Raw genomic sequence first — 22001 nt, 5'->3', positions numbered from 1 at the left:
GTGTTCCTCCAGCTCCACAATGTGTTACCTCAGACTCCAGCATCGGCAGTTCTTACGATCTCTGACAGCATAGTTGGATTTGTTCAAGGTAAATCATGTTCAATTAAATCAGTCTGTGTTCTTTAAGGCAAGACAAAGGTCAATGAAGATAGATTTAGCACGTTTGGATTTCCAAAAGACAACATAACAGACCTTTTAGGAAAGCAGGGCGAGAAGAGAGAGATTTAAAAAAAGACATGAGGGGCAATTTTTTCTAAATTTTTTTTAAACATAAAAGATAGTTTGTGGAATGAACTTCCAGAGGAAGTGGTGGATGCGGGTACAAGTACAAAGTTTAAAAGTCATTTGGATAAGTACATGAATAGGAAAGGTTTGGAGGGATGTAGGCCAGGTGCAGGTTGGTGAGACTAGTTCGGTTTGAGATTATGGTTGGCATGGACTGGTTGGACCGAAAGGTCTATTTCTGTGCTGTATGACTCTATGACTGTATGACATGGTATTAAAAGGATAATGGTAATAGGAGTATTTAACTGGCTTAGGAATAGGAGGCAGAATGTATTAACACACTATATTTTTTACATAAGGAAACATTTACACAATTCCAACTTCGAGGGATTGATATTAAAGTCAGTGCTTTTCTTACCTATGTAAATGACCTGGACCTGGGCATAAGATGTACAATTTCCAATTTTACAGGCAACACAAAACACCCATCATAATTAGTGATCAGTAGAGTTGCAGAAGAGTACAGACTGGGGTACCCAATCTAGGCCTGTGGGCCATGTGCAGCCCCTGCCAGAATATTTTGGTTTTAGTAACAAAGGCTGTTTTACTTGTCAACAAATATAAAGCTCAGTGGTTCCAGAATTAATAATTATTTCACCTTACATGAGAAGAATCATAACCCGAGGGTGAGGGAAAGAGAGCTGTTTCTCTAATCAGAGGCCCTTTCTCTCCTGTATGCTGCTCTGGGCTTACTGATGAGCCCGTGAGCAGCAAACATGGGAGAGAATCAGTTTGCGATTAGAGAGAGTCTGCGGGTTGGGTCTGGAAATAGAAGGCATTCTGAGAAAATAGCATGGTTCGGAGGGTAGGAGATGAGAGTCGCAATGTGGGATAAAGCAATTGAAAGAAGTCCACAGAGGCTAGTATCCTGTTAACAAGCACCCCCCACCCCACCTACCCACTCTTCATTTACATGTGGAGAATCCTTGACACTGATCCAGCGCTCAGACTGAACAGAATCTCTGACACTCCTATTTGTATCCATTAGTCAGGGCTCCCTAATTGGACCAGATTAACAGCCCTAATCAGGGAACTCATTCTATAATGTCCACCTGTCTGATCTTGTTATAATCACTGCAGCAATGAGTCAGATGGCAGAGGGGAAGTGACAGTCAGGCCATGATAGTGCTGGGAGAATTTCTGGACAGACTTGCATGCAGATGAAGAAAACTTGGCCACTTTAATTTCAATGCAAATGCTTGCTGGTGGAGCTGAAACGTGCTCGTGGAAATTTTTCAAGTGCAAACTCCCATGAATTATTTTTGGGATAAGCATGTGGGAGAGGGAAAGGGGAAAAAGAGGGAGGAAAAGCAGCCTGCTCACCAACCTCTGAAGAGGAGAAACATTTAAATGTGGCATCTCCATGCAAAATTGTTGGATAACCCCAGTATAGATTAATGACAGATACAGTTTAATGTGGTTTGGTGTGGGGAACACAAAGCAGGTGGTATGATTAAAGGCTGTGTCTTCTGACACCCCTGAAAAAGGTCACATTGCACGTGTGAAAGATTCTGCACATGCACACTGTGAAATGCTCTGTTAGTAAGAAACATGCCAGTGTCCAAATAAGCACAATAAATGAGCAAAATTGCTGGCAGGACTCTTCGGGGGTACTGCACGTGCAATTTGCATGTGTACTGAGAGGGGTTTGCGGTGTCAGCAAACATTCTCATAATCAAAGTACTATGTTGAGGTGGGATGGAACTGCAGCCATACCTTTCCTCCCTTTGTCAGAGTCATTTACATAAATTGTACACAATTGAGTTCCCAGCATTGATTCCTGTGGCATACCATTCGTTAAAATGTTGCCAAACTGGAAAAGACCCATTCACACCTACTCTCTGCTTCCTGTTGGCCAGCCAGTCTATCCATGCCAGTATGCTACACCATGAGATTTTATTTTCCATAACGTGGCATCTTATCAAAATGTTTTCTGAAAAGCGAAGTATAGTACATCGAAGTTCCACTTAAAATTTAAAACTTAAGGCATAGAACACAAATGGCATTTGACACTTTTTTAAACAAAAAATACGGTGACACAAACTTTAAGTCACAGCCACACAATTACAAAAGAATTAAAAATGACGAGACAACTGAGTGTTATGGTCATTTCTTTTTAATCTAAATGTTGCGTACAATAACATTCAAATGAAATAACTATTTATTCTGAGCTGATGTTTTAAATAAAGGAGCACTTTCACAGAAAGTCTGACATTTTGGTGCAAGTCTTGTAGATGTGCATTCATTTATGTTATTTTATATAGCTATCAAACTGCTGCAGTGAGAAACCATAACAATTTTAGGTAATAGAAAAGCTGTAAACATCTTCATATCTTTGTGGTCTCCCACAATATCTCCCATAAAGACACTTGTAATGGCTAGTTAGGCTACTCTTGCTGACAAGATTATCACACTGGTTGACATTTTAAACCACTGTCAAAAATAATCTTCAATTGCTTTGCCTTTTGTCAATGGCACTTTCATAACGGTACATTGATCAGTAATGCCAGACCAATTTCAATGCAGCCAAATGCCAAATTAAATTTACATAATTTTAGTCCCATAATCAAAATGTCTTTGTGGATTGTACAACTTAAAATGTGCTATGTTAAAATGAAATACTTCCACTTCCAGATGAAAGAAATTCTCAAAAAAGCCACTACTTCTTTGGTTGGTTTGCTCACAACTGCTCACAATAGCTCCTTTTACCAGCTGCTGCATTCAAAGGGTTCTCACACAATGGACTGTACAACTCCCACCAAGCAATACTTAGCTCTCTAGCACATTTCAGTTAACATCAGAATAAAGTAGCTTAGTACTCTCGAAAGACAAGGCCTTGCAGCACACACCGTAAGGTTCTGGAGAGCAGCAGGCAAGACTGGGTGACCCCAATGATTTGTCAAATGCACTCAAATTTCAGCAGGTAACATTTAAGACCAGATTTAAATTTTGTTTTCCAATTTTGTCTATTTTCATAGAAATTTATTTCCATTACGAAAGATGCGAAACAATTCAGTCAAGTGATCATCACATTTACCAGTTACTGATTCTAATTCATGCTAAAACTTTCCTCAAATAGCATTTCTAGGTCAGATGTCAAGTATTCTAGTAACCTAAAATCTGCCCAAAATCAAGTTGCTGGGAACAAAAAAGTTACCTTACTCCTTCATTAAGTTTTCAGAATTTTTAAAAAATAAAACTCCCCCCTCATTACATTGGGAAGTCAGCCAGAGATTCCCACCTAATATAGATAAGTTGCTCTCAAACTTATACACGGTTCCTGCCTGCATAACAGTTGTTTTCAGAAATAAATAGCATCTTCCACCTTCCTGAGAAGATTGTAATTTCATTAGAATTTTCTGTGATTGCTACTAGCACAGGGGCACAGTGAACTTCCTTTTTTTTTAAATAAACTAGAGGTCCAAATCATTTTTCTTCACTTCCTGGTGCAATTTCAACTTGAGAAACACATGGGATTCCCTCCTCCTTTAGTAAGATTTTGTTATAAACTACAGAAGACAAACAGTGACTCAAAAGGCACGAGTAACATAGCTGCTCCAGCTGGAATTTGTAAACAAGGTTTAGTCTTTGCATTTCATTTATTACAGAAGAGATTAAAGTCTAATAGTTTCCTCATCAGTTAGAATAGGCTGTATAGAGAACACAGTCAACCCATCCATCCTGCTTTAGGACTTGGGGCCCAACAGTATACCCTACATAACTTTGTTAAATAAAGCAAAGTTAGATAGTACACACATACTGCACTATGCAGAACAAATTAGTATGGTAGTGTAAGCATATAGTACATAACATACTTAAATGACCTTCCTCCCAATCCCTCACCCACATAATTTGGAGTAATTTGCCAGGTAACTGACTCAATTTTGGAGACTGTTCAACAGATTTTGATTTTGAAACCAGATCACCAAGTTTGGACCCCAACATGATCTCTAAGCGCCATGGGTGATTCCAGAGCGTTTTGACAGTCTGCCGATCACCTGCATTATTCAGATGTGAAAAGGCCACAATAAAAAATTGTCAAACTGATAGAAGTTAAACAGCATCATATTTCTGCAATGCTTCCTCTAACTTCTGAGTCACCTTCTGGTAAAAATGGATCTGCTGCTGAAGAAAATGCTGCATTTGTGTCTTGAAGTCCGACACACGAATAGTGTGAAAATGGTGAATCTCAGCCAGTGTAGCAAAAGAAATAGTGTCACAGCGTTCGCGGACTCCATCTGCCTGCTGCAATTCCATCTTCCCTTCTTCCACATGCCGTTTACTCTCCTTTACTTTGGTTAGAGCACCTGTTATAAACACGAACCACAGTCAGTCACCTGGACAAGTACAAAGGACAGACTTTACAAATGAGATGCTGAAAACTCCAAAAATCCTGAACAAAACATCCATCAATACATTATGGAAGTCAGCCTAGTACTATATATTTCATTTTTGTTTCTTTTAAAACCTCAAAATAGAAAAAAAAACTTATCAGGTACAAAAATGGAAAAAAAAGATATTCTAGAATCTTCAATTTACTGAACATAAAAAGAACCAGTTGTTATCAGAATGTAGTTTTGTTCTCAAGAAGATCAGTCTCTTTGGACTCTATAGACCCACGGGGACATTAACTGTGAAATATATTCACGGAAGAACCAACCAATGCACTGAGCTGCTGAGAATAACAATTATATGGACAGATTTTTATGCAAACACAAATGATTTGATTTAAAAATAACACAACAGCTTTTTTTTTAAATTGGCACAAGAAACCCAAATGCTATTCATCAAATTCAGATCACTATCATAAAAACATAAAAGATAATGGGTTTATTCAGCTGAATATTGCTCACACAGTTGTGTAGTCTACTGGGCATCTATCAAACATTGCAACTAAAACCCTCTGGATATCTAATTCATATAAAGCTTTAAATGATTCAAGTTTACTCAGCTATTAAACCTCAACATGAAAAGAGTATTTCCATAAGTGGTTTCCATTTCAACAACAGCTCTATTTGTCCAAAAAGAAAATCTGCTCCCAGATGGAGGCCCCACAGAGAAATGACGACATGATGCAGGAAACACTGATTGCAAAATCACCAAACCACAGCAAAACCTTACAGAGAGATACAAACAGGATAATCTACAAATGCAAGCATCTTTACAATCAGACAGACAGTTAGGCTTAAAAATGTTGCATTCTCCTGGTTTGGTCCTTTACTGTAATAGCGAAGCAATTTTCTAAATGCCAGTTGTTAAAAATCACGATCACATAACATGCCAAAGTAAAGTTCACTTACTAACGTGTACAACGATCATGCTGTGCTTATATCAGTTATACATTCACTTCTCTATTACACTGTGTGTATGTCATTTGTAATTTTAGGCAGAGAAACTGGTGTTATGTTTTGGTAGATTACATCAAAATAGGAATATTCATAAGAATGAAAATCTAGTGCGACATTCACAACCAACAACACGGCAAACTTCTTTTGAAATGTAGAAGGATTTGTTTGGTTTTTCTGTTGGTCATCTGATTAGTCCTCATCAAGAAAGTAACTTGTGACCCCATTACTCTGGTGATTCAAATATACAATAAAGGCCTGATCTATTGGGATGGAAACTCACCAGATTTCTTTCACTAATGGTGTTACTCTTTACTGACAAACTTCTCAAACTTGGGTTCACATTTAAACCAGCTACTTGGAGCGTGAGATAAAGCACAGATGGAAAGCTTACCAGAAGAAACAAAATATAAATTGGACATCCAGTTGCTCCAGTCTGTTCTTTCCAGAAGCAATTTAGAGAACAGCATTAGTGGACACAGTGGTATGTTTCTGTTGATGATGTCAGCCCTAGCCATAGGTGGCATCCAAGACACTGTGGACTGAATGCTCACCACGACAAAGAGGTCTGTGGCTTAGCCAACATGATATTGGAAGTCCGAATCTGGAAATCCCAACATAGAACTCAGCACATCTTCCATTTTCTGTTTCTAGTCAATGATAACCCCCTAATCAATATCCTGGGGATTACTGTTGAGCAGAAACTGAACTGAATTAGCCATATAAATACTGTGGTTACAACAGCAGGTCGGAGGCTGGGAATCCTGCAGGGAATAGCTCACCTCCCAACTCCCCAAAACCTGTCCACCATCTACAAAGCACAAGTGTGATGGAATACTTCCCACTTGCCTGGATGGGTGCAGCTCCAATAACGTTCATGAAACTTGATACCATCCAGGACAAAGCAACACATCCACAAACGTTCACTCCCACCACCACCAACATTCAGTCAAAGTGGTGTGTGCCATCAACAAGATGCATTGCAGAAATTCACGAAGGTTCCTTAGACAGTAGCTTCCAAACCTATGACCACCACTATCTGGAAGGACAAGGACAGTAGATACATGAAAACATCACCTCCTAGTTCCCCTCCAAGACAGTCACCATCTGACCTGGAAATATATCACCATTTCTTCAGTGTCACTGGGTTAAAATCCTGGAATTTCCTCCCTAATAGCATTGTGGATGTATGACAAATGGTCTGCAGCAGTTCAAACTCACCACCATTTTCTCAATTGCAACTAGGAACAGGCAATGTAAGTTGGCACACTGGCCCAGCCACTTCTCTGAAATTAATTTTAAATAATAAATTACCTCAAATGGAAAGAGAAAAATGGATTGCATGGAGGGTGGTGCAGGAGAAGGAAAACTGCTGAGAAAGAACGTAGAAAGGAGAAGTGGATAATGTGTGTGAAAATAGAGGTGTAAGCTGGACAAATATAGTCGCACATCCATACATAGAGAACTGCTTTAAAACAGCAAGGAGATGAATGTTCAGACAACAATGCTAGCTTTGAGGATTAAATGGTGACTACATCACTGGTAAAGCTCCTCTGCTCTTCTTTAAAGAGTACCATGATATCTTTGACACAACTCTGAGGGGACAGACAGGGTACATTGCATGCATCTGACAGCACCACTCTCCATCAGGAGAAAAAGAATAGTGTTATCAAAATCTTCGGAGCTTCAAAACGACTTTTTTCATTCACTTTCTTACTCATCAGATGATCATTCAGGCCAGCTTCCCTCCCTCCCATTGCTCTCTTTGATGTATACAACTCAGACACAATCATGCTTTGAGAGTTTGGAAATACAAAATTATCCAAACCCAGAAAACCCTATGACAAAGGATGAGAGGCAAAGTAATGTCCTACAAGACCCTTATCTTCTGTTGCAAAAATAAGACGCTGCTTTGAATCAAGCATCTCAAAACTTCCCTCCCTTTAACCCGAAAAAAATTAGGGTAAACAGAAAGTGGGAATTAAAATACTTCATAATTCAACAACCTTACTCATTAGGCTTGGCTCAATAGTTGTATTTGTGCTTCAGAGTCAGAATATCATAGGTTCAAGCTCCCACTTCAGTATACTAAAGACATTAAATTACTGAAGCGTGCTATCTCATAGATGAGGCAATACGCTGAAGGAGAGATGTTGAAGATCTATGGCATTATCCACAAAGAGCATTCCTGGTAACATGGCTAACAACAATCCATTAGCCACTACAAATTATCTGGACACATTGTTATTTGAGGGACCAAGCAATTTTCCACATTGTCGGGTAGATGCAGGTGTTGTAGCTGTACTGGGACAGCTTGGCTAGGGATCCAGAAAGTCCTGGAGCAGTACTACTGCCAGAATGTTATCAGCCCTTATAGCTTTCTTAGTGTCCAGTGTCTCCAACCATTTCCCGATATCACATGAAATGAATCAAATTAATTGAAGCATGGCATCTGTGATGCTGGGGAGCTTCAGAGAAGGCTATGGTGGATATTATCCACTCAGCACTTCGGGCTGAAGATTGCTGTAAAATGTTTCAGCCTTATCTTTTGCGCTAATGTGCTGGGCTCCCCCAACATGGAGGATGGAGATATTTGTGAAGCCTGCTCCAGTGAGTTGCTTAATTGTCCACTGCTATTCAAAACTAAATGTGGCAAAATTGCAGAACTTAAATCTGATATGTTGGTTAGGAAAGTACTTAGCTCCATTTATCACTTGCTGTTTATGTTGTTTGGTACACAAGTAATTTTCACTGAATAGGTTTTCTCTAATTCTCAAACAAACAAAATAATGTAATTGAATTTACCAGAAAGAGATGAAATATGAAAGGAACTCGGTGATCAGGCAATGTCTTGTATAGGGCTTTGACCCAAGAAAAGTTTGGAGGCAAACAGAATGCGCAGATAAGAAATTACCTCTCAAATGAAACTCAAAGTTGAAAATTGGCCAATCACTGACTAGGTAGAAAATTTAACCAATTCAAATCCAAATCCTCAGCATTCTGTCACTCAGCACAGAAATGAATAGTCATAAACACTTCATAGACCGTTCAGAAGGACAGCTAATCTTTTTTTAAAAAAAGGAATATTGAATGATAAGTAAAGATTAAGCAAATTTAAAAAAAAACTTAGTCACATCAGTTTAACAAATCTTGCAAAACTTCAAATTCTGAATTCCCATATAGTAACTTTCCTCAAAGTGTTAGTATGTTGTGGTCAGTCAGGCTTCCTCCAAAAGGGACTTGCCAAAAGCATGAATAACCAATGTGCAACTACTTACAAAAACAAAGCTTCATTTACTCGACAAAACTGATTCAATCCAGCCCAGTTATCAGAAATTCTCTGTATAACGGCTTCTAAAGGATCTAATGAAAATACAATGGTTTTGTTAATTTGATCCCAGGCCAGATGGTGATGCGTGAAACTAGATAAATCCTTTTCTTGATAATTAGTTTATTTACAGAATATTGTATTACAGGTCTGCCTACTACCCCCATGTCCCAGCCATCCCTCTTTATACTCGTTTGGGCAAATCAAATGATCAAGTAAATAAATTGGAATCAGACTGAGAGTACCAGTACAGATGCAAAATGGGCTGAGTCTTGGAAAACATGCAGTAATTGTTAATGGATTTTTTTCAGGCTGAGGGAATTTTTGCAGAGAAGTTCCCCAAGGGTCAGTGTTGGAACCCTTGCTTTTTTATCTGGCTTTTCTACCCAGAGGGATTCTACATTTCAGGGCAGCATGGTGGCTCAGTGGTTAGCACTGCTGCCTCACAGCGCCAGGGACCCAGGTTCAATTCCATCCTTGGGCAACCATCTGTATGGAGTTTGCAGTTGTCTCCCTGTCTACATGGGTTTCTTTCGGGTCCTCCAGTTTCCTTCCACAGTCCAAAGATGTGAAGGTTAGGTGGATTGACCATGCTAAATTGTCCCATAGACACTTCCGCCACCTGCAATCTGACCCACCACCAAAGACATTTTTCCCTCCCCACCCTTATCTGCTTTCCGGAGGGACCACTCTCTCCGTGACTCCCTTGTCCGCTCCACACTCCCCTCCAGCCCCACCACACCCGGCACTTTTCCCTGCAACCGCAGGAAGTGCTACACCTGCCCCTACACCTCCCCTCTCACCCCCATCCCAGGCCCCAAGAAGACTTTCCATATCAAGCAGATGTTCATCTGCACCTCTGCTAATGTGGTATACTGTATCCGCTGTTCCCATTGTGGCCTCCTCTACATCGGGGAAACCAAGCAGAGGCTTGGGGACCGCTTTGCGGAACACCTACGCTTGGTTCGCACTAAACAACTGCACCTCCCAATCGTGAACCATTTCAACTCCCCCTCCCGTTCCTCAGATGATATGTCCATCCTGGGCCTCCTACAGTGCCACAACGATGCCACCTGAAGGTTGCAGGAACAGCACCTCATATTTTGCTTGGGAACCCTGCAGCCCAATGGTATCAATGTGGACTTCACATGCTTCAAAATCTCCCCTCCCCCCATCGCATCCCAAAACCAGTCCAGCTTGTCCCCGCCTCCCTAGCCTGTCCTTCCTCCCACCTATCCCCTCCTCCCACCTCAAGCCCCACCCCCATCTCCTACCTACCAACCTCATCCCTCCCCCTTGACCTGTCCGTCCTCCCTGGACTGACCTATCCCCTCCCTAACTCCCCACCTACACTCATCTTTACTGGCTCCATCCCCGCCTACCCCTCTCTCCCTATTTATTTCAGAACCCCCTTCCCTTCCCCCATTTCTGAAGAAGGGTCTAGGCCCAAAACGTCAGCTTTCTTACTCCTCTGATGCTGCTTGGCCTGCTGTGTTCATCCAGCTCTACACCTTGTTATCTCTAAATTGTCCCACAGTGTCCAGGGTTGTGCAGGCTAGGTGGATTAGCCATGGGATATGCAGGGTTACAGGGCATAGGGTAGGGGATGGGGGTGGCTCTGGGTGGGATGCTCTTCAAAGGGTTGGTGTGGACTTGATGGGCTGAATGGCCTGTTTCCACACTGTAGGGATTCTATGATTGAAAACAAGGGTTGTAAGCCTGGTGCAAGGCTTCTCCTTCATAAAAAGAAGAGTAAAAGCTTTTTTGTTTGAAAAGTAGACAAAAGAAGCATGACCGAGTGGAGTCAGGCTCACACACTGGAGTTTTAGTTTTTGCTTTTCAGTGGTTAAAGCTGAATTTTTGGAGGAAGCTGTTTGATATGTCTCTCTTTCGGCTGCTGTCACAGCTTGAGTTCTCTTTTTGTTGCTGGATTCATGCCTTTGGGGATGTTCCTTTTTTCTGGTCTGGACATATCAAATGAAGGAGATCTGTTTTGCTGAATTTGCCTTTCCCAAGTGTGCTCATGGTATGCAGTTATATTGGAACAGTTGATGAGTAGTAGGTAAAGAAATATATTATTTTTAAGCGTTTCAATAAAGTTATAGTCATAATAATTTTTTTAAGTTTGTATTTTAGGTGTAGTGTAAGGATAAGTGTGTTTTTCTTAAAGCCTAGTAGTCTGACCAATTGAATCGAATCGCATCTAGAACGCAGCGCCTCACACTTTCCTTTAAATAGGAAAATGTTAGGGTCTAGACTATCTTCTGGATGTATTTCAAGAGAACTTGATCTGGTTCATAACAGCAGGGCAAAACTTTAAAATTTGTACATGATGCAAAACTTGAAAGCATTATAAACTGACGAGGATAACATCAAACGTCACAAGGCGACAGACAAGTTGGTGGAGTTGACAAATAGTTGGCAGATTGTTTAGTTCAGAGAGTACCAGGGGATCCATTTTGGTCTGAAGAACATGGATAGACAACTCGAAACAAAGGGTACAACTCTACAGCAGATGCAGGAGTTGGGAATCCTTAGGGTATTTGTACAGAAGTCATTAAAAGGTGGCAGAACAGATTTTTTTTATTCATTCACGGGATGTGGGCATTGCTGGCCGGGCAGCATTTATTGCCCATCCCTAATTGCCCAGAGGGCAGTTAAGAGTCAACCACATTGCTGTAGGTCTGGAGTCACATGTAGGCCAGACCAGGTGATGGTGGCAGTTTCCTGCCCTAAGGACATTAGTGAACCAGATGAGTTTTTCTGACAATCGACAATGGATTCATGGTCATCATTTGATTCATGGGATTCGAACCCGTGTCCCCAGAACATTATCTGGGTGTCTGGATTAACAGTCCAGCGATAATACCACTAGGCCATTGCCTCCACTAGAGAATAGATAATAAAGCAAACAGTATTCTTGGCTTTGGTAGTAAGGGTGTACAGTACAAGAGCAAGGAGCTTATGCTGAACTTGAATGGGTCACTGGATCAGCCTCAGCTGGGACTATTGTGTCCACTTCTAGGTGCTACAATTTAGGAAGTATGTGAGAGCACTGGAGTGTGCAAAACTGGCTTAGGAGAATGGTTCCAGGTATGAGGTATTTCAGCTCTAAAAATAGAGGAGCTAGGATTGTTCTCCTTGGAGAGGGTGGAGAAATCTGATTGAAATATTCAAAATCAAGGGATCTAGGAAGAGTAAATTGTAATATTCCTACTCATGAAAAGATCATGAACAAGAGAGCAAAGATTTAAAACAATAGGTAAAAGCAGTAAAATGCAATATAAAAGAAAATATTTTTCACACAACCAGTGGTTAGGTTCTCGAATGCCCTGCCTGAAAGTGTGGTGAATGCAGTTTCAATCGAGGCATTCAAAAGGGAATTAGATGCTTATTTGGAAAGGAACAATAGGATTATGGGGAGACAGCAAGAGCATGGCACAAAGCGAGATGTTCGTCAGACAGCCATCACAGACACAATACATCAAAATGATCTTTTTCTGTGTTGTGTGCAATTCACAAAAGAACAATTTCTTAAAGGGGTATTGTAACTAAACTAAAACCAAAAAAGTTAGAAACAAAGCAAAATTTTAAAAGCAACCCTATTGTTGGAGACTGATGTACACTTCACCCACCCCTTTTATGTCCACCATTTCTGGAACCCATCCCTCCTTCTTGAGATCTTTAAAATCAACCTGTTCAGATGGGTTACGACACCTCTGGAGCAGGTGGGAATTGAAACTGGGCCTTCTGGCTCAAAGACTGAGGCACCGCTACCGCACAACACCACCTTTCTGTCCCACTCTTTCAGCTTTTGTTAACCTATTACTTCATGAACCAATTAACTTAATAACTAGTCCTTAAAAGGGCCACTGTAACTAAAGTCAAATCAAAATAAACTTATTACTTTAACCTAAGGCATCATTTCTGGGGCTGATAATGCACTCCAGCCCCTGTTATGCCCTGCTGTCTTGATAATCTTGTCACAGTCTGTCTTTGTACTATTTTGATTACACCAATCAAACCAAATTAAACAATAAACTAGACTCAGCCCCTTAAAGTGGAGAACTGTAACAAAAGAAAATTCCAAAAGGAAAATTACAAAATTAAAATTTGGATGTGGGGACTGATTATGCAGTCCAGCCTGAAGCTCTCCATATCTGATATACCTGTGTGGCAGGTGGGACTTGAACTACACCTTCGGGACAAGATGTAAGGATACCATCATTGTCTAACAAGAGCCCCTCATCGCTGATGCTCTAGGTCTATTTTCTGAGATTGGTTAAAAATAATTAAATCAATCTGTTTGGACCTGTTATGACACATCTCCAGGTCAGGTGGAACTTGAACCCAGGCCTTCATGGCTGGAGAAAGGGACATTACCATTGTGCACAAGAACTCCTGCCATAAATGCTCTAGGGCTTTGTTGTAAATCCACTGTTTAGCACAGACACCAGTTTCTAACTTTCTCTGTCCAAAAGCTAACCCCACACCCCACCGATGAACACAGTTTTTTGTAATCCAGGGGAGTGAGACTTTGACCCAGGTCTTTTAGCCTTGAGGCAGTGATATGTCCACAAGACTCGCTCCTGCATCTGTATTGCTTGTTATAAATACACACCATTAACAAGTACCATGCCATGGAATCAATGCAGAAGGTTGCAAGAAATGGAAAATAAAAGTTTTGATGATGTTCATAATGTTTAAATATGCCACCTTCACTTTAAGTTAGCCAGCTAAATCAATATTAATCATTTTCCACAAAAGTAGTTACCTTTAGGAGTGGAGAAAGTCACCAATTCTCAAATTTACAATTTATACAACAAAGTGTAGTAAGGATTGTGCTTCTAAACCCCTCAGGCTCCACCACCTCAGGATATGTCCCGTTATGCAAAATTGTGAATATAAAATGTTTTAAAGACAAAATGACGCCCAGTCCAGATTTCTACAGCAACACAAATTCAAATTTCATGTACAAGGATAAATATTTGTAGCAAATATATAATGGCCATTATTAGCTGCAGTCAACACAAGAAGTGACCACTACATGTTGTCACTGAGTCCCTTGATTCACAGAACTGAACACCCAGTACCAAGAAAGAACAAGACACAAAAAAACACAAGAATTATTTGCAAGATTGACATTTTGAGTTGCCCAACAGAAGTAACCTAAACCAGCAAAACAAGTACAATTTTAAGGCCAGCTCTGCAAAAATCTTGTGATCCTTAATATGTGTCATTTACCAATACAATTCAAACTGTGGTCAATCTTTTAATGAATATTATCAGTATATTATCAGCTGAGGAACATTCAGTGAATCCCCAAGAGGACAAAGAAAACGATTCTTGCAACCACAATGCAGAAGTATTCATTCAGAGCATAACAGAGCTGCAGATTTAATATTTTCAGTTGTTACTGGTAGTAAACCGAGAAAGTTGTTTTCTAATTTATTGTACAGACTGTATCTCAACTGTCTTTTTCAATATAAAAGTGAACAGAATGCTTTACATCAACCCAAAACACAGTAGCGTTTCGGGATAATTCACTTCCTTGAGTAGCTTGCAACTCAGATTCTAAAGGCTTAATAACTTTTTCTAAAAATAAAAATGCCCAATATAAGTGTATTTTTCATTTCTGTAACTAACTTTACAATTGACTGAAAGTTTGATTTCTAAGAATTTCAGTTTGTTTGTTTAAACCAGTTAGGGTGTGTGCTGCCCATGTTAAACCATCTTCCACCATCCACACGGTGTTTCATCATCATCGTGAAAATTGATATCAATAAACAACATAAAATCCCTGCAATGTGGAAACAGGCCCTTCGGCCCAACAAGTCCACACCAACCCTCACAGCATCCCACCCAGACCTATAACCCACCTAATCCAGACATCCCTGAACACTACGGGCAATTTAGCATGGCCAATCCACCTATCCTGCACATCTTTAGACTGTGGGAGGAAACCGGATCACCTGGAGGAAATCCACGCAGTCACGGGGAGAATGTGCAAACTCCACACAGTCGCCCGAGGGTGGAATCAAACCCAGGTCCCTGGCGTTGTGAGGCAGCAGCGCTAACCACTCAGCCACTGTGCCGCCCATCATTTCACTTGAAACCCAAGATCAGTGATGACTTTCATGGACTAAAAATTGTTTAAAAAAAAAGACACTAAAATGGTTACAGTGATCACTTGATAAATAATCCACATAAGCAACCCACATAGAATATAGGAAACCAGATGTATTGGATTTATCATTTTAATCAAGAGGCACTGAAACTCAGATGTCAAGAATCTAAACTCGTTTTACAAACACTTGCCATGAGAACTTTACATAATGAGAGAGTTAATATTACCCGTGAAGTATTTAGTTTGCTAAAGCCAATGGAACTAGACTTGGAACATATAAATGAACCATATTTCAGCAGCTAAAGAGAAAATATCATGCACTGATAATAGCATGGAAATGAAAAGCTCTTCTCTCCGTGCCCCTCTCAACCTCAAAAACTAGTGTATTGTGAAAAAGCAATTTGGAATAACAACCATTTACTGAGAATTCATGAGCTTTGTGACTGCTGAAGAAACAAGACAACAGACACATGGTTGGGCCACGGGATTCAAATCATAACTCAACAAGCGAGCAGCATCATACTTTTTATAATCTGACTTTATGATGGCACTTGCTAACTGCAGTCAAAATTCAATTCACCCGAGGAAGACAACAGTAACAGATGTCCTCCTGTCAATATGAAGCAGGTCAAAGTTTTGGGAACTGGAAGGTAAGCATTTTGGTCAGCTACTTGTACAAAACTAACAATAACAACTACTAAATTTATACGAAACAGGCCGCTACTTTTTCTTTACACCCTTTCCTTCCCTACTGCTTCTCTCTGTTCTCCACCATAAAAATTATTTCAAACCCCAAGCATTATCAGATCCCAAATCAGGTACTATTATATAAACACAGCTGTAAGTAGGCCTAGTCTCTCTTCATAAAATGTAGAGTTTCAGTTCTCTTATCTCATTAGGCCCCACAGTCTATTATGGGGAAAGGGGGCCTCAAGTTTTAGCATTACAAGTGTAATATTAGTTTGTTGAAGGTGGGGCTCAAAAGAAATGGGCTTTACTTTCCATTGTTTCCACTCAGAGATATGCAATTCTGTCTGTGTGAGAGATTCACTTATCCCCGAGACTAAAGTCTGGTGTACTGAGGCTTTGTAACATGATGGCCCTAGTCATGCTATTGTCTTTGGTATTTGGCAATAAACATGGACATCGGATTGTAAAAACAGGAGCTGCAGTACAGGTAATGAAAGCCAAAATGACTAGAGATCTGAAATTTGAGACACCTATCGATGCACTGGCCATCCATTATTTGGTTATTTTCAAGGTCAAACTTGCTAAAGTGCAGTCAAACAGTTTTTTTCTATGTAGTTCACAGGAAAGATCTAAAAGAAATTCAACTCATCTGTCACCCCCTCCAATTTTCTCTGCGGAGAAGCGTTTGACCTTCACTTTGGTAGTGCAGCAGCTGTGGTTAAAAGCAGGTGGTGTTGGAAATAATGCAGCTGTGGTCAAGATGTTAAAATCATATCATTCTTACATATTAGCTGCCCAATGTACTTAAAGGTATTGTTACTGCTTTCACAGAGATGTTGCCTCATAACCAGTTTGACAATTATATGTTTAAGGTGCAATACAAGTTATGTCCCAATGTGCTTCTGAGGAACATTGCAAAACAAAATCTGACACATAAGCACAAGGAGATTTTATACTAGATGACCAAATGCTTTGTCAAAGAGACAAATATTTAGGTGGGTGCTAAAAGGAAGAAATAGACTTAATGCGTAGAGAGATGTTGAGCAGGAATTCTAGGAATAGGCAGCCAAAGGCACAGCAATTCAGTAATCCTTTCCTTTTGGCTTGATAGGGTCTCTTAAACCTTACCTACCGGCCATCATTATTTAACTAGCGTATGGTATCTTTGCCTTTAGGGACAAGCACTGATACATACAAAATACATCTTTTAACAGTTCCTGCTGCTTGTTGATTTACCCATTAACAGTTCAGCCCACTTTCCTGTACTGAATTTCTCATTCAACTAAAGTTTGCCTGACTTGAAGTTCAGAAATCACACGACACTAGGTTATAGTCCAACAGGTTCATTTGGAAACACAAGCTTTCAGAGCTCACTCCTTCTTCAGGTGTTAGTGAGAGAGGTAGTATCAGACACAGAATTTATAAGTAAAAGATCAAAGGGTCACAACCTTTGATGAGCATGTACTGAATAAACCTAGTATGCTGTTAAATCTTTAATCAGTTAGAAGGTTTTAATTGATTAATATGTAAATTCCTGAATTCCTTTCAATTCCTTGTCTTGTGAGAATTAAAGGTTTTATCACTGAAAAGAAGAGGTGACATTTTAGGTCAGACAATACATGTCAGGTGCGAGGCCTTGCTTAGAATCTGTTTGTGTTTTGGCTTGGAGTCAGACTGGTTTCATTTCTAAAGTAGGAATTTATAAAACACCACATTGACTGACTGTGTATAAGTTATGTGCTTTTTGAACAAAATAGAATGTATCTGCAAATACAAATTCACCCAATAGATTCGTGCGCGCGTCTGCGTGTGGGGTCACCTGCAATGCAACATGAACCCAAGATCCCGGTTGTGGCCATCCTCATGGGTACTGAACTTGGCTATCAGCCTCTGCTCGGCGACTCAGCGTTGCTGTGTATCCCAAAGTCCACCTTGGAGGACAATTTACCCGAAGATATAATTGCACTGTGTCCAATTAACATATTATGGGTAACAAATTGCATGGCAATTTAATATTAAAGAACAGGTCACGCGTATGGTATGCCAATAACCCAACAACATACAAAAAGGTTACTGCCAGTGGTATACACCCCACTTCCCTGAATCAGTGCAGCTCCCAATACTCAAGAAGCTGGAGTCAATTCAAGACAAAGCAATCCACATCCACAAACATTGACTCCCTCCATCACCGACACTCTGTACACACTGCTGCTACCATCTACAAGATACACCACAGTAAATCAGCAAGGATTGTTCAACAGCACCTTCCAAACCCTCACCTTTTTGGGCCAAAACCTGACAAAGGGTCTTGGCCTGAAACGTTGGCTTTCGTACTTCAGATGCTGTCTGACCTGCTGTGCATTTCCAGCTCCACATTTATTGGCAACAATTCACCGTTCCTTCACTGTTACTGGTTCAAAATCCAGAATTTCTTTCTCGAACACCATTATGGGTCTACCTACAGCTCATGGACTGCAGCTCACCATCACCTTTTCAATGGCAACTAGGGGCAGGCAATAAATGCTGGCCAACCAGTGGCACCCACATCCCACAAGTTAATAAAGTTAGACCAAACATATTTATCACTGTATCTGAATTTAAAAACCTGAAAATAATAATGCGGCTTTTCCTAACTTTCATGAGAAATCAGCAACTGTCATTTTTTTCCACTACTTTGAATATTTGAACAAAAGGGCAGATTAAAAGAAAGGACTCTCTCTCAAGCAGCAAAAATAGATAAATTATTTGCGGGTAGAAACAAGAAGTGTGTCAACGTTGGCAGTTTTTTTTTTACATACATCAATTTCCAATTAAGGTGACATCATACATGCAAATTTCTTCAGATATTGGTCAATTGGGCTTATTTTTATTTACGCACTTATCAGAATGAACCAAGATATTCTCCACCAACCAGTGAAGGAGAAGGAATGTTACAAAATCGCCTCTAAAGATACTTAGTGTCCATCCAGACCATCCTACAGTCATTGCAAGAAGCTGTTTTATGCCTCTGGACTTCAGCAGAGGAGAAGGTTAGAGAATTAAGTAATTCCACCAAGTATTGAGTTTTTAAGTGATCAGTGAACACAGATTTCATTTGGCTACTTTGTATAGTAGACTGACCAAAGCAATAACAAAGACACAGACTAAATCTGGTGTTGCCAGAGGACCTGCAGGAGTTCTACAAAGAAAAATCAGATATCAGATCATATAACCTAAAGGTTTGAAGAGTGTGTGCAGCAATGGAAGAAAAGATGAAAAAATATGCAAACTTTCAAATCAGAGATCGAAGATCCAGTATCCAAGTACCTTGGGTTTAATATAAATCTTTTCTTCTCTCTTTCAGCAACTTTTTTTGTTCGCAGTTACATGTTCTTCTCATACTTTCATTAGACAAACCTCAGAAGGCCAGGAATCAGCCAATTTCCAGGAGCTGCACATGAAATGAGAAAAGCAGCATGTTCCTGACTAACATTTTTCCCCTCCAGGATTTATACAATATAAATTACCTTGCTGAGAGACTTTCTATAGTTACATGGTATGTAAGTAATAAACTTCCATGACAGATACCCTCCAAACGGAATTGTTGAGATGTACGCTATACTGCATTTAAGGGGATAAGCATTTCAAGATAGCAAGGAACAGAAGATTATATAGATGGAAACAGATGAGGAAGGCAAACAGTATCAAGTGAATGGTAACTGTCGACATTACTGCGATTAGGCCGAAAGGCCTGTTTTGGTGATATATGTTAAATATGACTCTTGGTAAATGTGCCAGAAAAATTAGGTCAATGAACTCCAGCATAAGTTAACACTTATTGGTTGAAATATGAAATCTTTATATGAAAAGTATGTTAAGTCTATAAAGAAGAAATATCCTCAGTAATCAAAACTTTGTAAATCATTCGGTCTCTGTGCCAAGCCAACTGAGTAAAAGAAATAAAATTACTTTGACTGAATTACCAAATTTCTCTCTTGGTGATATGGTTTTTTCATAACTTCATTTATTTAATTACTGCATATGTTTTACAAATGTCAGACTCAAATCACATTCTAACTATTAAAAAGGGTATCTTCATTTTTGCATAACAGTACACAGAGTTAAATGGTTTCTCATTCACATCTCAAATCATGACTATATAGGAGGCGGATTGCAGAAAAATCAGAAGGAAAATTATTTGCACAACTTACGATTTTAAAGATTTAGCAAATTATTCTGGTGTCTCACTTCGAATGCCAGCTAGGGTTCAGTTCAACTTGTTTATTCCACACAGCCACATTAAAAATCAATAGATAACATGAAGTCACAGTTGACAAGAAAAATCTGTATTAGAAAACAGGCATAAAAACAGAAAATGCTGCAAATACTCAGATTTGGAACCTCTCTCTAGAGAAAAAAAAAAGTTAAAAAGGCCAGACTCCCTTTCTCTACACAGGCAACGCCATTTTGTTCAGATTTCTGTCATTTTCCATTTGCATTTCAGAATTTCTAGCATCATTTTGCTTACATCTGAAAGGCAGATGTCGCTTTACCATATGTATAGACCATAAGACAGAGGAACAGATATAGGCCATTCAGCAATCAAGTCTGCTCTGCCATTCAACTATATCATGGTTGATCTGATAGTTCTCAGCCCCAATTTTATGCCTTTTCCCTATAATTCTTGAATCCCTTACGAACTTAAAAAATCCATCTCAGCCTTGAATATACATAATGACCCAGCCTTGTCAACTCTCAGTGTAAAGAATTCCACAGCCCTCAAGAAATTGCTTCTCATTTCTGTCTTAAATCTATAACCTCATTCTAAGATTGTGTCCTCTGGTTCGAGACTCCTCCCACACAGGGTTAACAACCTCTCCACATCTACTCTGTCAAGTCCCCGAAATTGCAGATACGTTTCAATAAGGTTGCCTCTCATTCTTCTATATTCCAAACTACCTAACCTCTCATAAGATAGTTGCTCCATTCCTGGGATCAGTCTAGTGAACCTTCTCAGACTGTCTCCAATGCCAATATACTTTTCCTTACATAAGGGGACCAAAACCACTTACAGTATTCCAGCTGTGGTCTAACTAGGGCCTTGTATAGTTTTATACTCCATTTCATTTGAAATAAAGGCCAATATTCCATTTAATTTTCTTATTACCCACTGAACCTTTTGTGATTGATGCATAAGAACTCCTAATTCATTCTGTTCTATAATTTTCTGCAGTCTTAAATGTCCACATTTTCCCAGCCTAGAATTCTCCCCCAATCCCCACTGATAACCTTAATCAGATTCCTTTTATGCTAAACTCAGTCAATTCTACCTTGATGTCACGGGCAGTCATTCTCACCTCTGAAATTCAGCTTTGTTATCTAGATTGATCCAAGGCTGTAATGAGGTCAGGAGCTGAATGGCCCTAGCAGAACCCGAACTGCATGACTGTAGCAGTTCATTGCTAAGCAAGTGCTGCTTTATAGGTGTCATCAATAGTGCTTCCATCATTTAATTGATGATTGGAAGTAGATGGATGGAGTGGTATTTGAGCAGGATGGATCTGTGCTGCTGTGTGTGTACAGGGCAATTCTGGGCAATTGTAATTGCACCTGAAGAGCTTGGCTAGGGTCGCAGCACTTGCTAAATATTTCACTGAAGTGCCATTTAAGACTGTGTTTGATTCTTGGAGCAAGACCTGCACCCACAACCACCAGACATATTGACAAAAAAGTTGACTGAAGTAAATTGAAACTGTCTGTGAATACTTCAGCACTGATGATGGTTAAAACGTGTTATTTTATGCCATTTACAACGACTTGTGCAGAACGCGGAAGGGTGAAAGAGGAGTACAGAAAGTTTACAAGGAAGCAGTGGGGTGAATTTGATTACTGAAGCAGTCTGGAAAAAGTGTCTCACAATCAGCAGCAAATACCCTGCAGTCAGTTCTCGTTGAAAAAGAATGAGAGACATCACAGAAAGTCCAGAGTTTATTCTCTTGTGTAGTGGCATCTGAGCTTACTTAATCTGGGAGCAGAGACAGCCAGACCTGTCACAAATGTCATCAATTTTTCTCCCCCCAGCCTGCAAAAATTCAAAAAGGCTGATGAAAGTAACAGCAGCAAAGGCAGAGAACGGATTTGAAGAAAATGATTCTTACTCCACTACAGAGAAGGAGAGACAGCTGTGTGATGATAATCCGTTAAATTGCTCAAGGCCTATCTTTTCTCAAGCTTTAACATAGAATAC

The 22001-nt window shown here is 39.9% G+C and overlaps 1 protein-coding gene across 1 annotated transcript in view; it reads right to left on the bottom strand.

Annotated features, from left to right (window-relative positions):
* Positions 1 to 2385: 2385 nt before the first annotated feature.
* Positions 2386 to 22001, bottom strand: part of snx18a (sorting nexin 18a) — a 52365-nt gene continuing 32749 nt past the window's right edge. Inside the window, exon 2 of the mRNA XM_020511367.2 lies at positions 2386 to 4592. Coding sequence (XP_020366956.1) covers positions 4339 to 4592 — 254 coding nt within the window. The 3' untranslated portion in view covers positions 2386 to 4338. The remainder of the gene's footprint in view (positions 4593 to 22001) is intronic.

Source organism: Rhincodon typus, chromosome 1 (genome assembly GCF_021869965.1).
Source record: "Rhincodon typus isolate 14 chromosome 1, sRhiTyp1.1, whole genome shotgun sequence".
Classification (NCBI taxonomy): domain Eukaryota; kingdom Metazoa; phylum Chordata; class Chondrichthyes; order Orectolobiformes; family Rhincodontidae; genus Rhincodon; species Rhincodon typus.
Note: the sequence above shows the minus strand (reverse complement) of the source record. Positions and strands in the feature narration are given on the sequence as shown.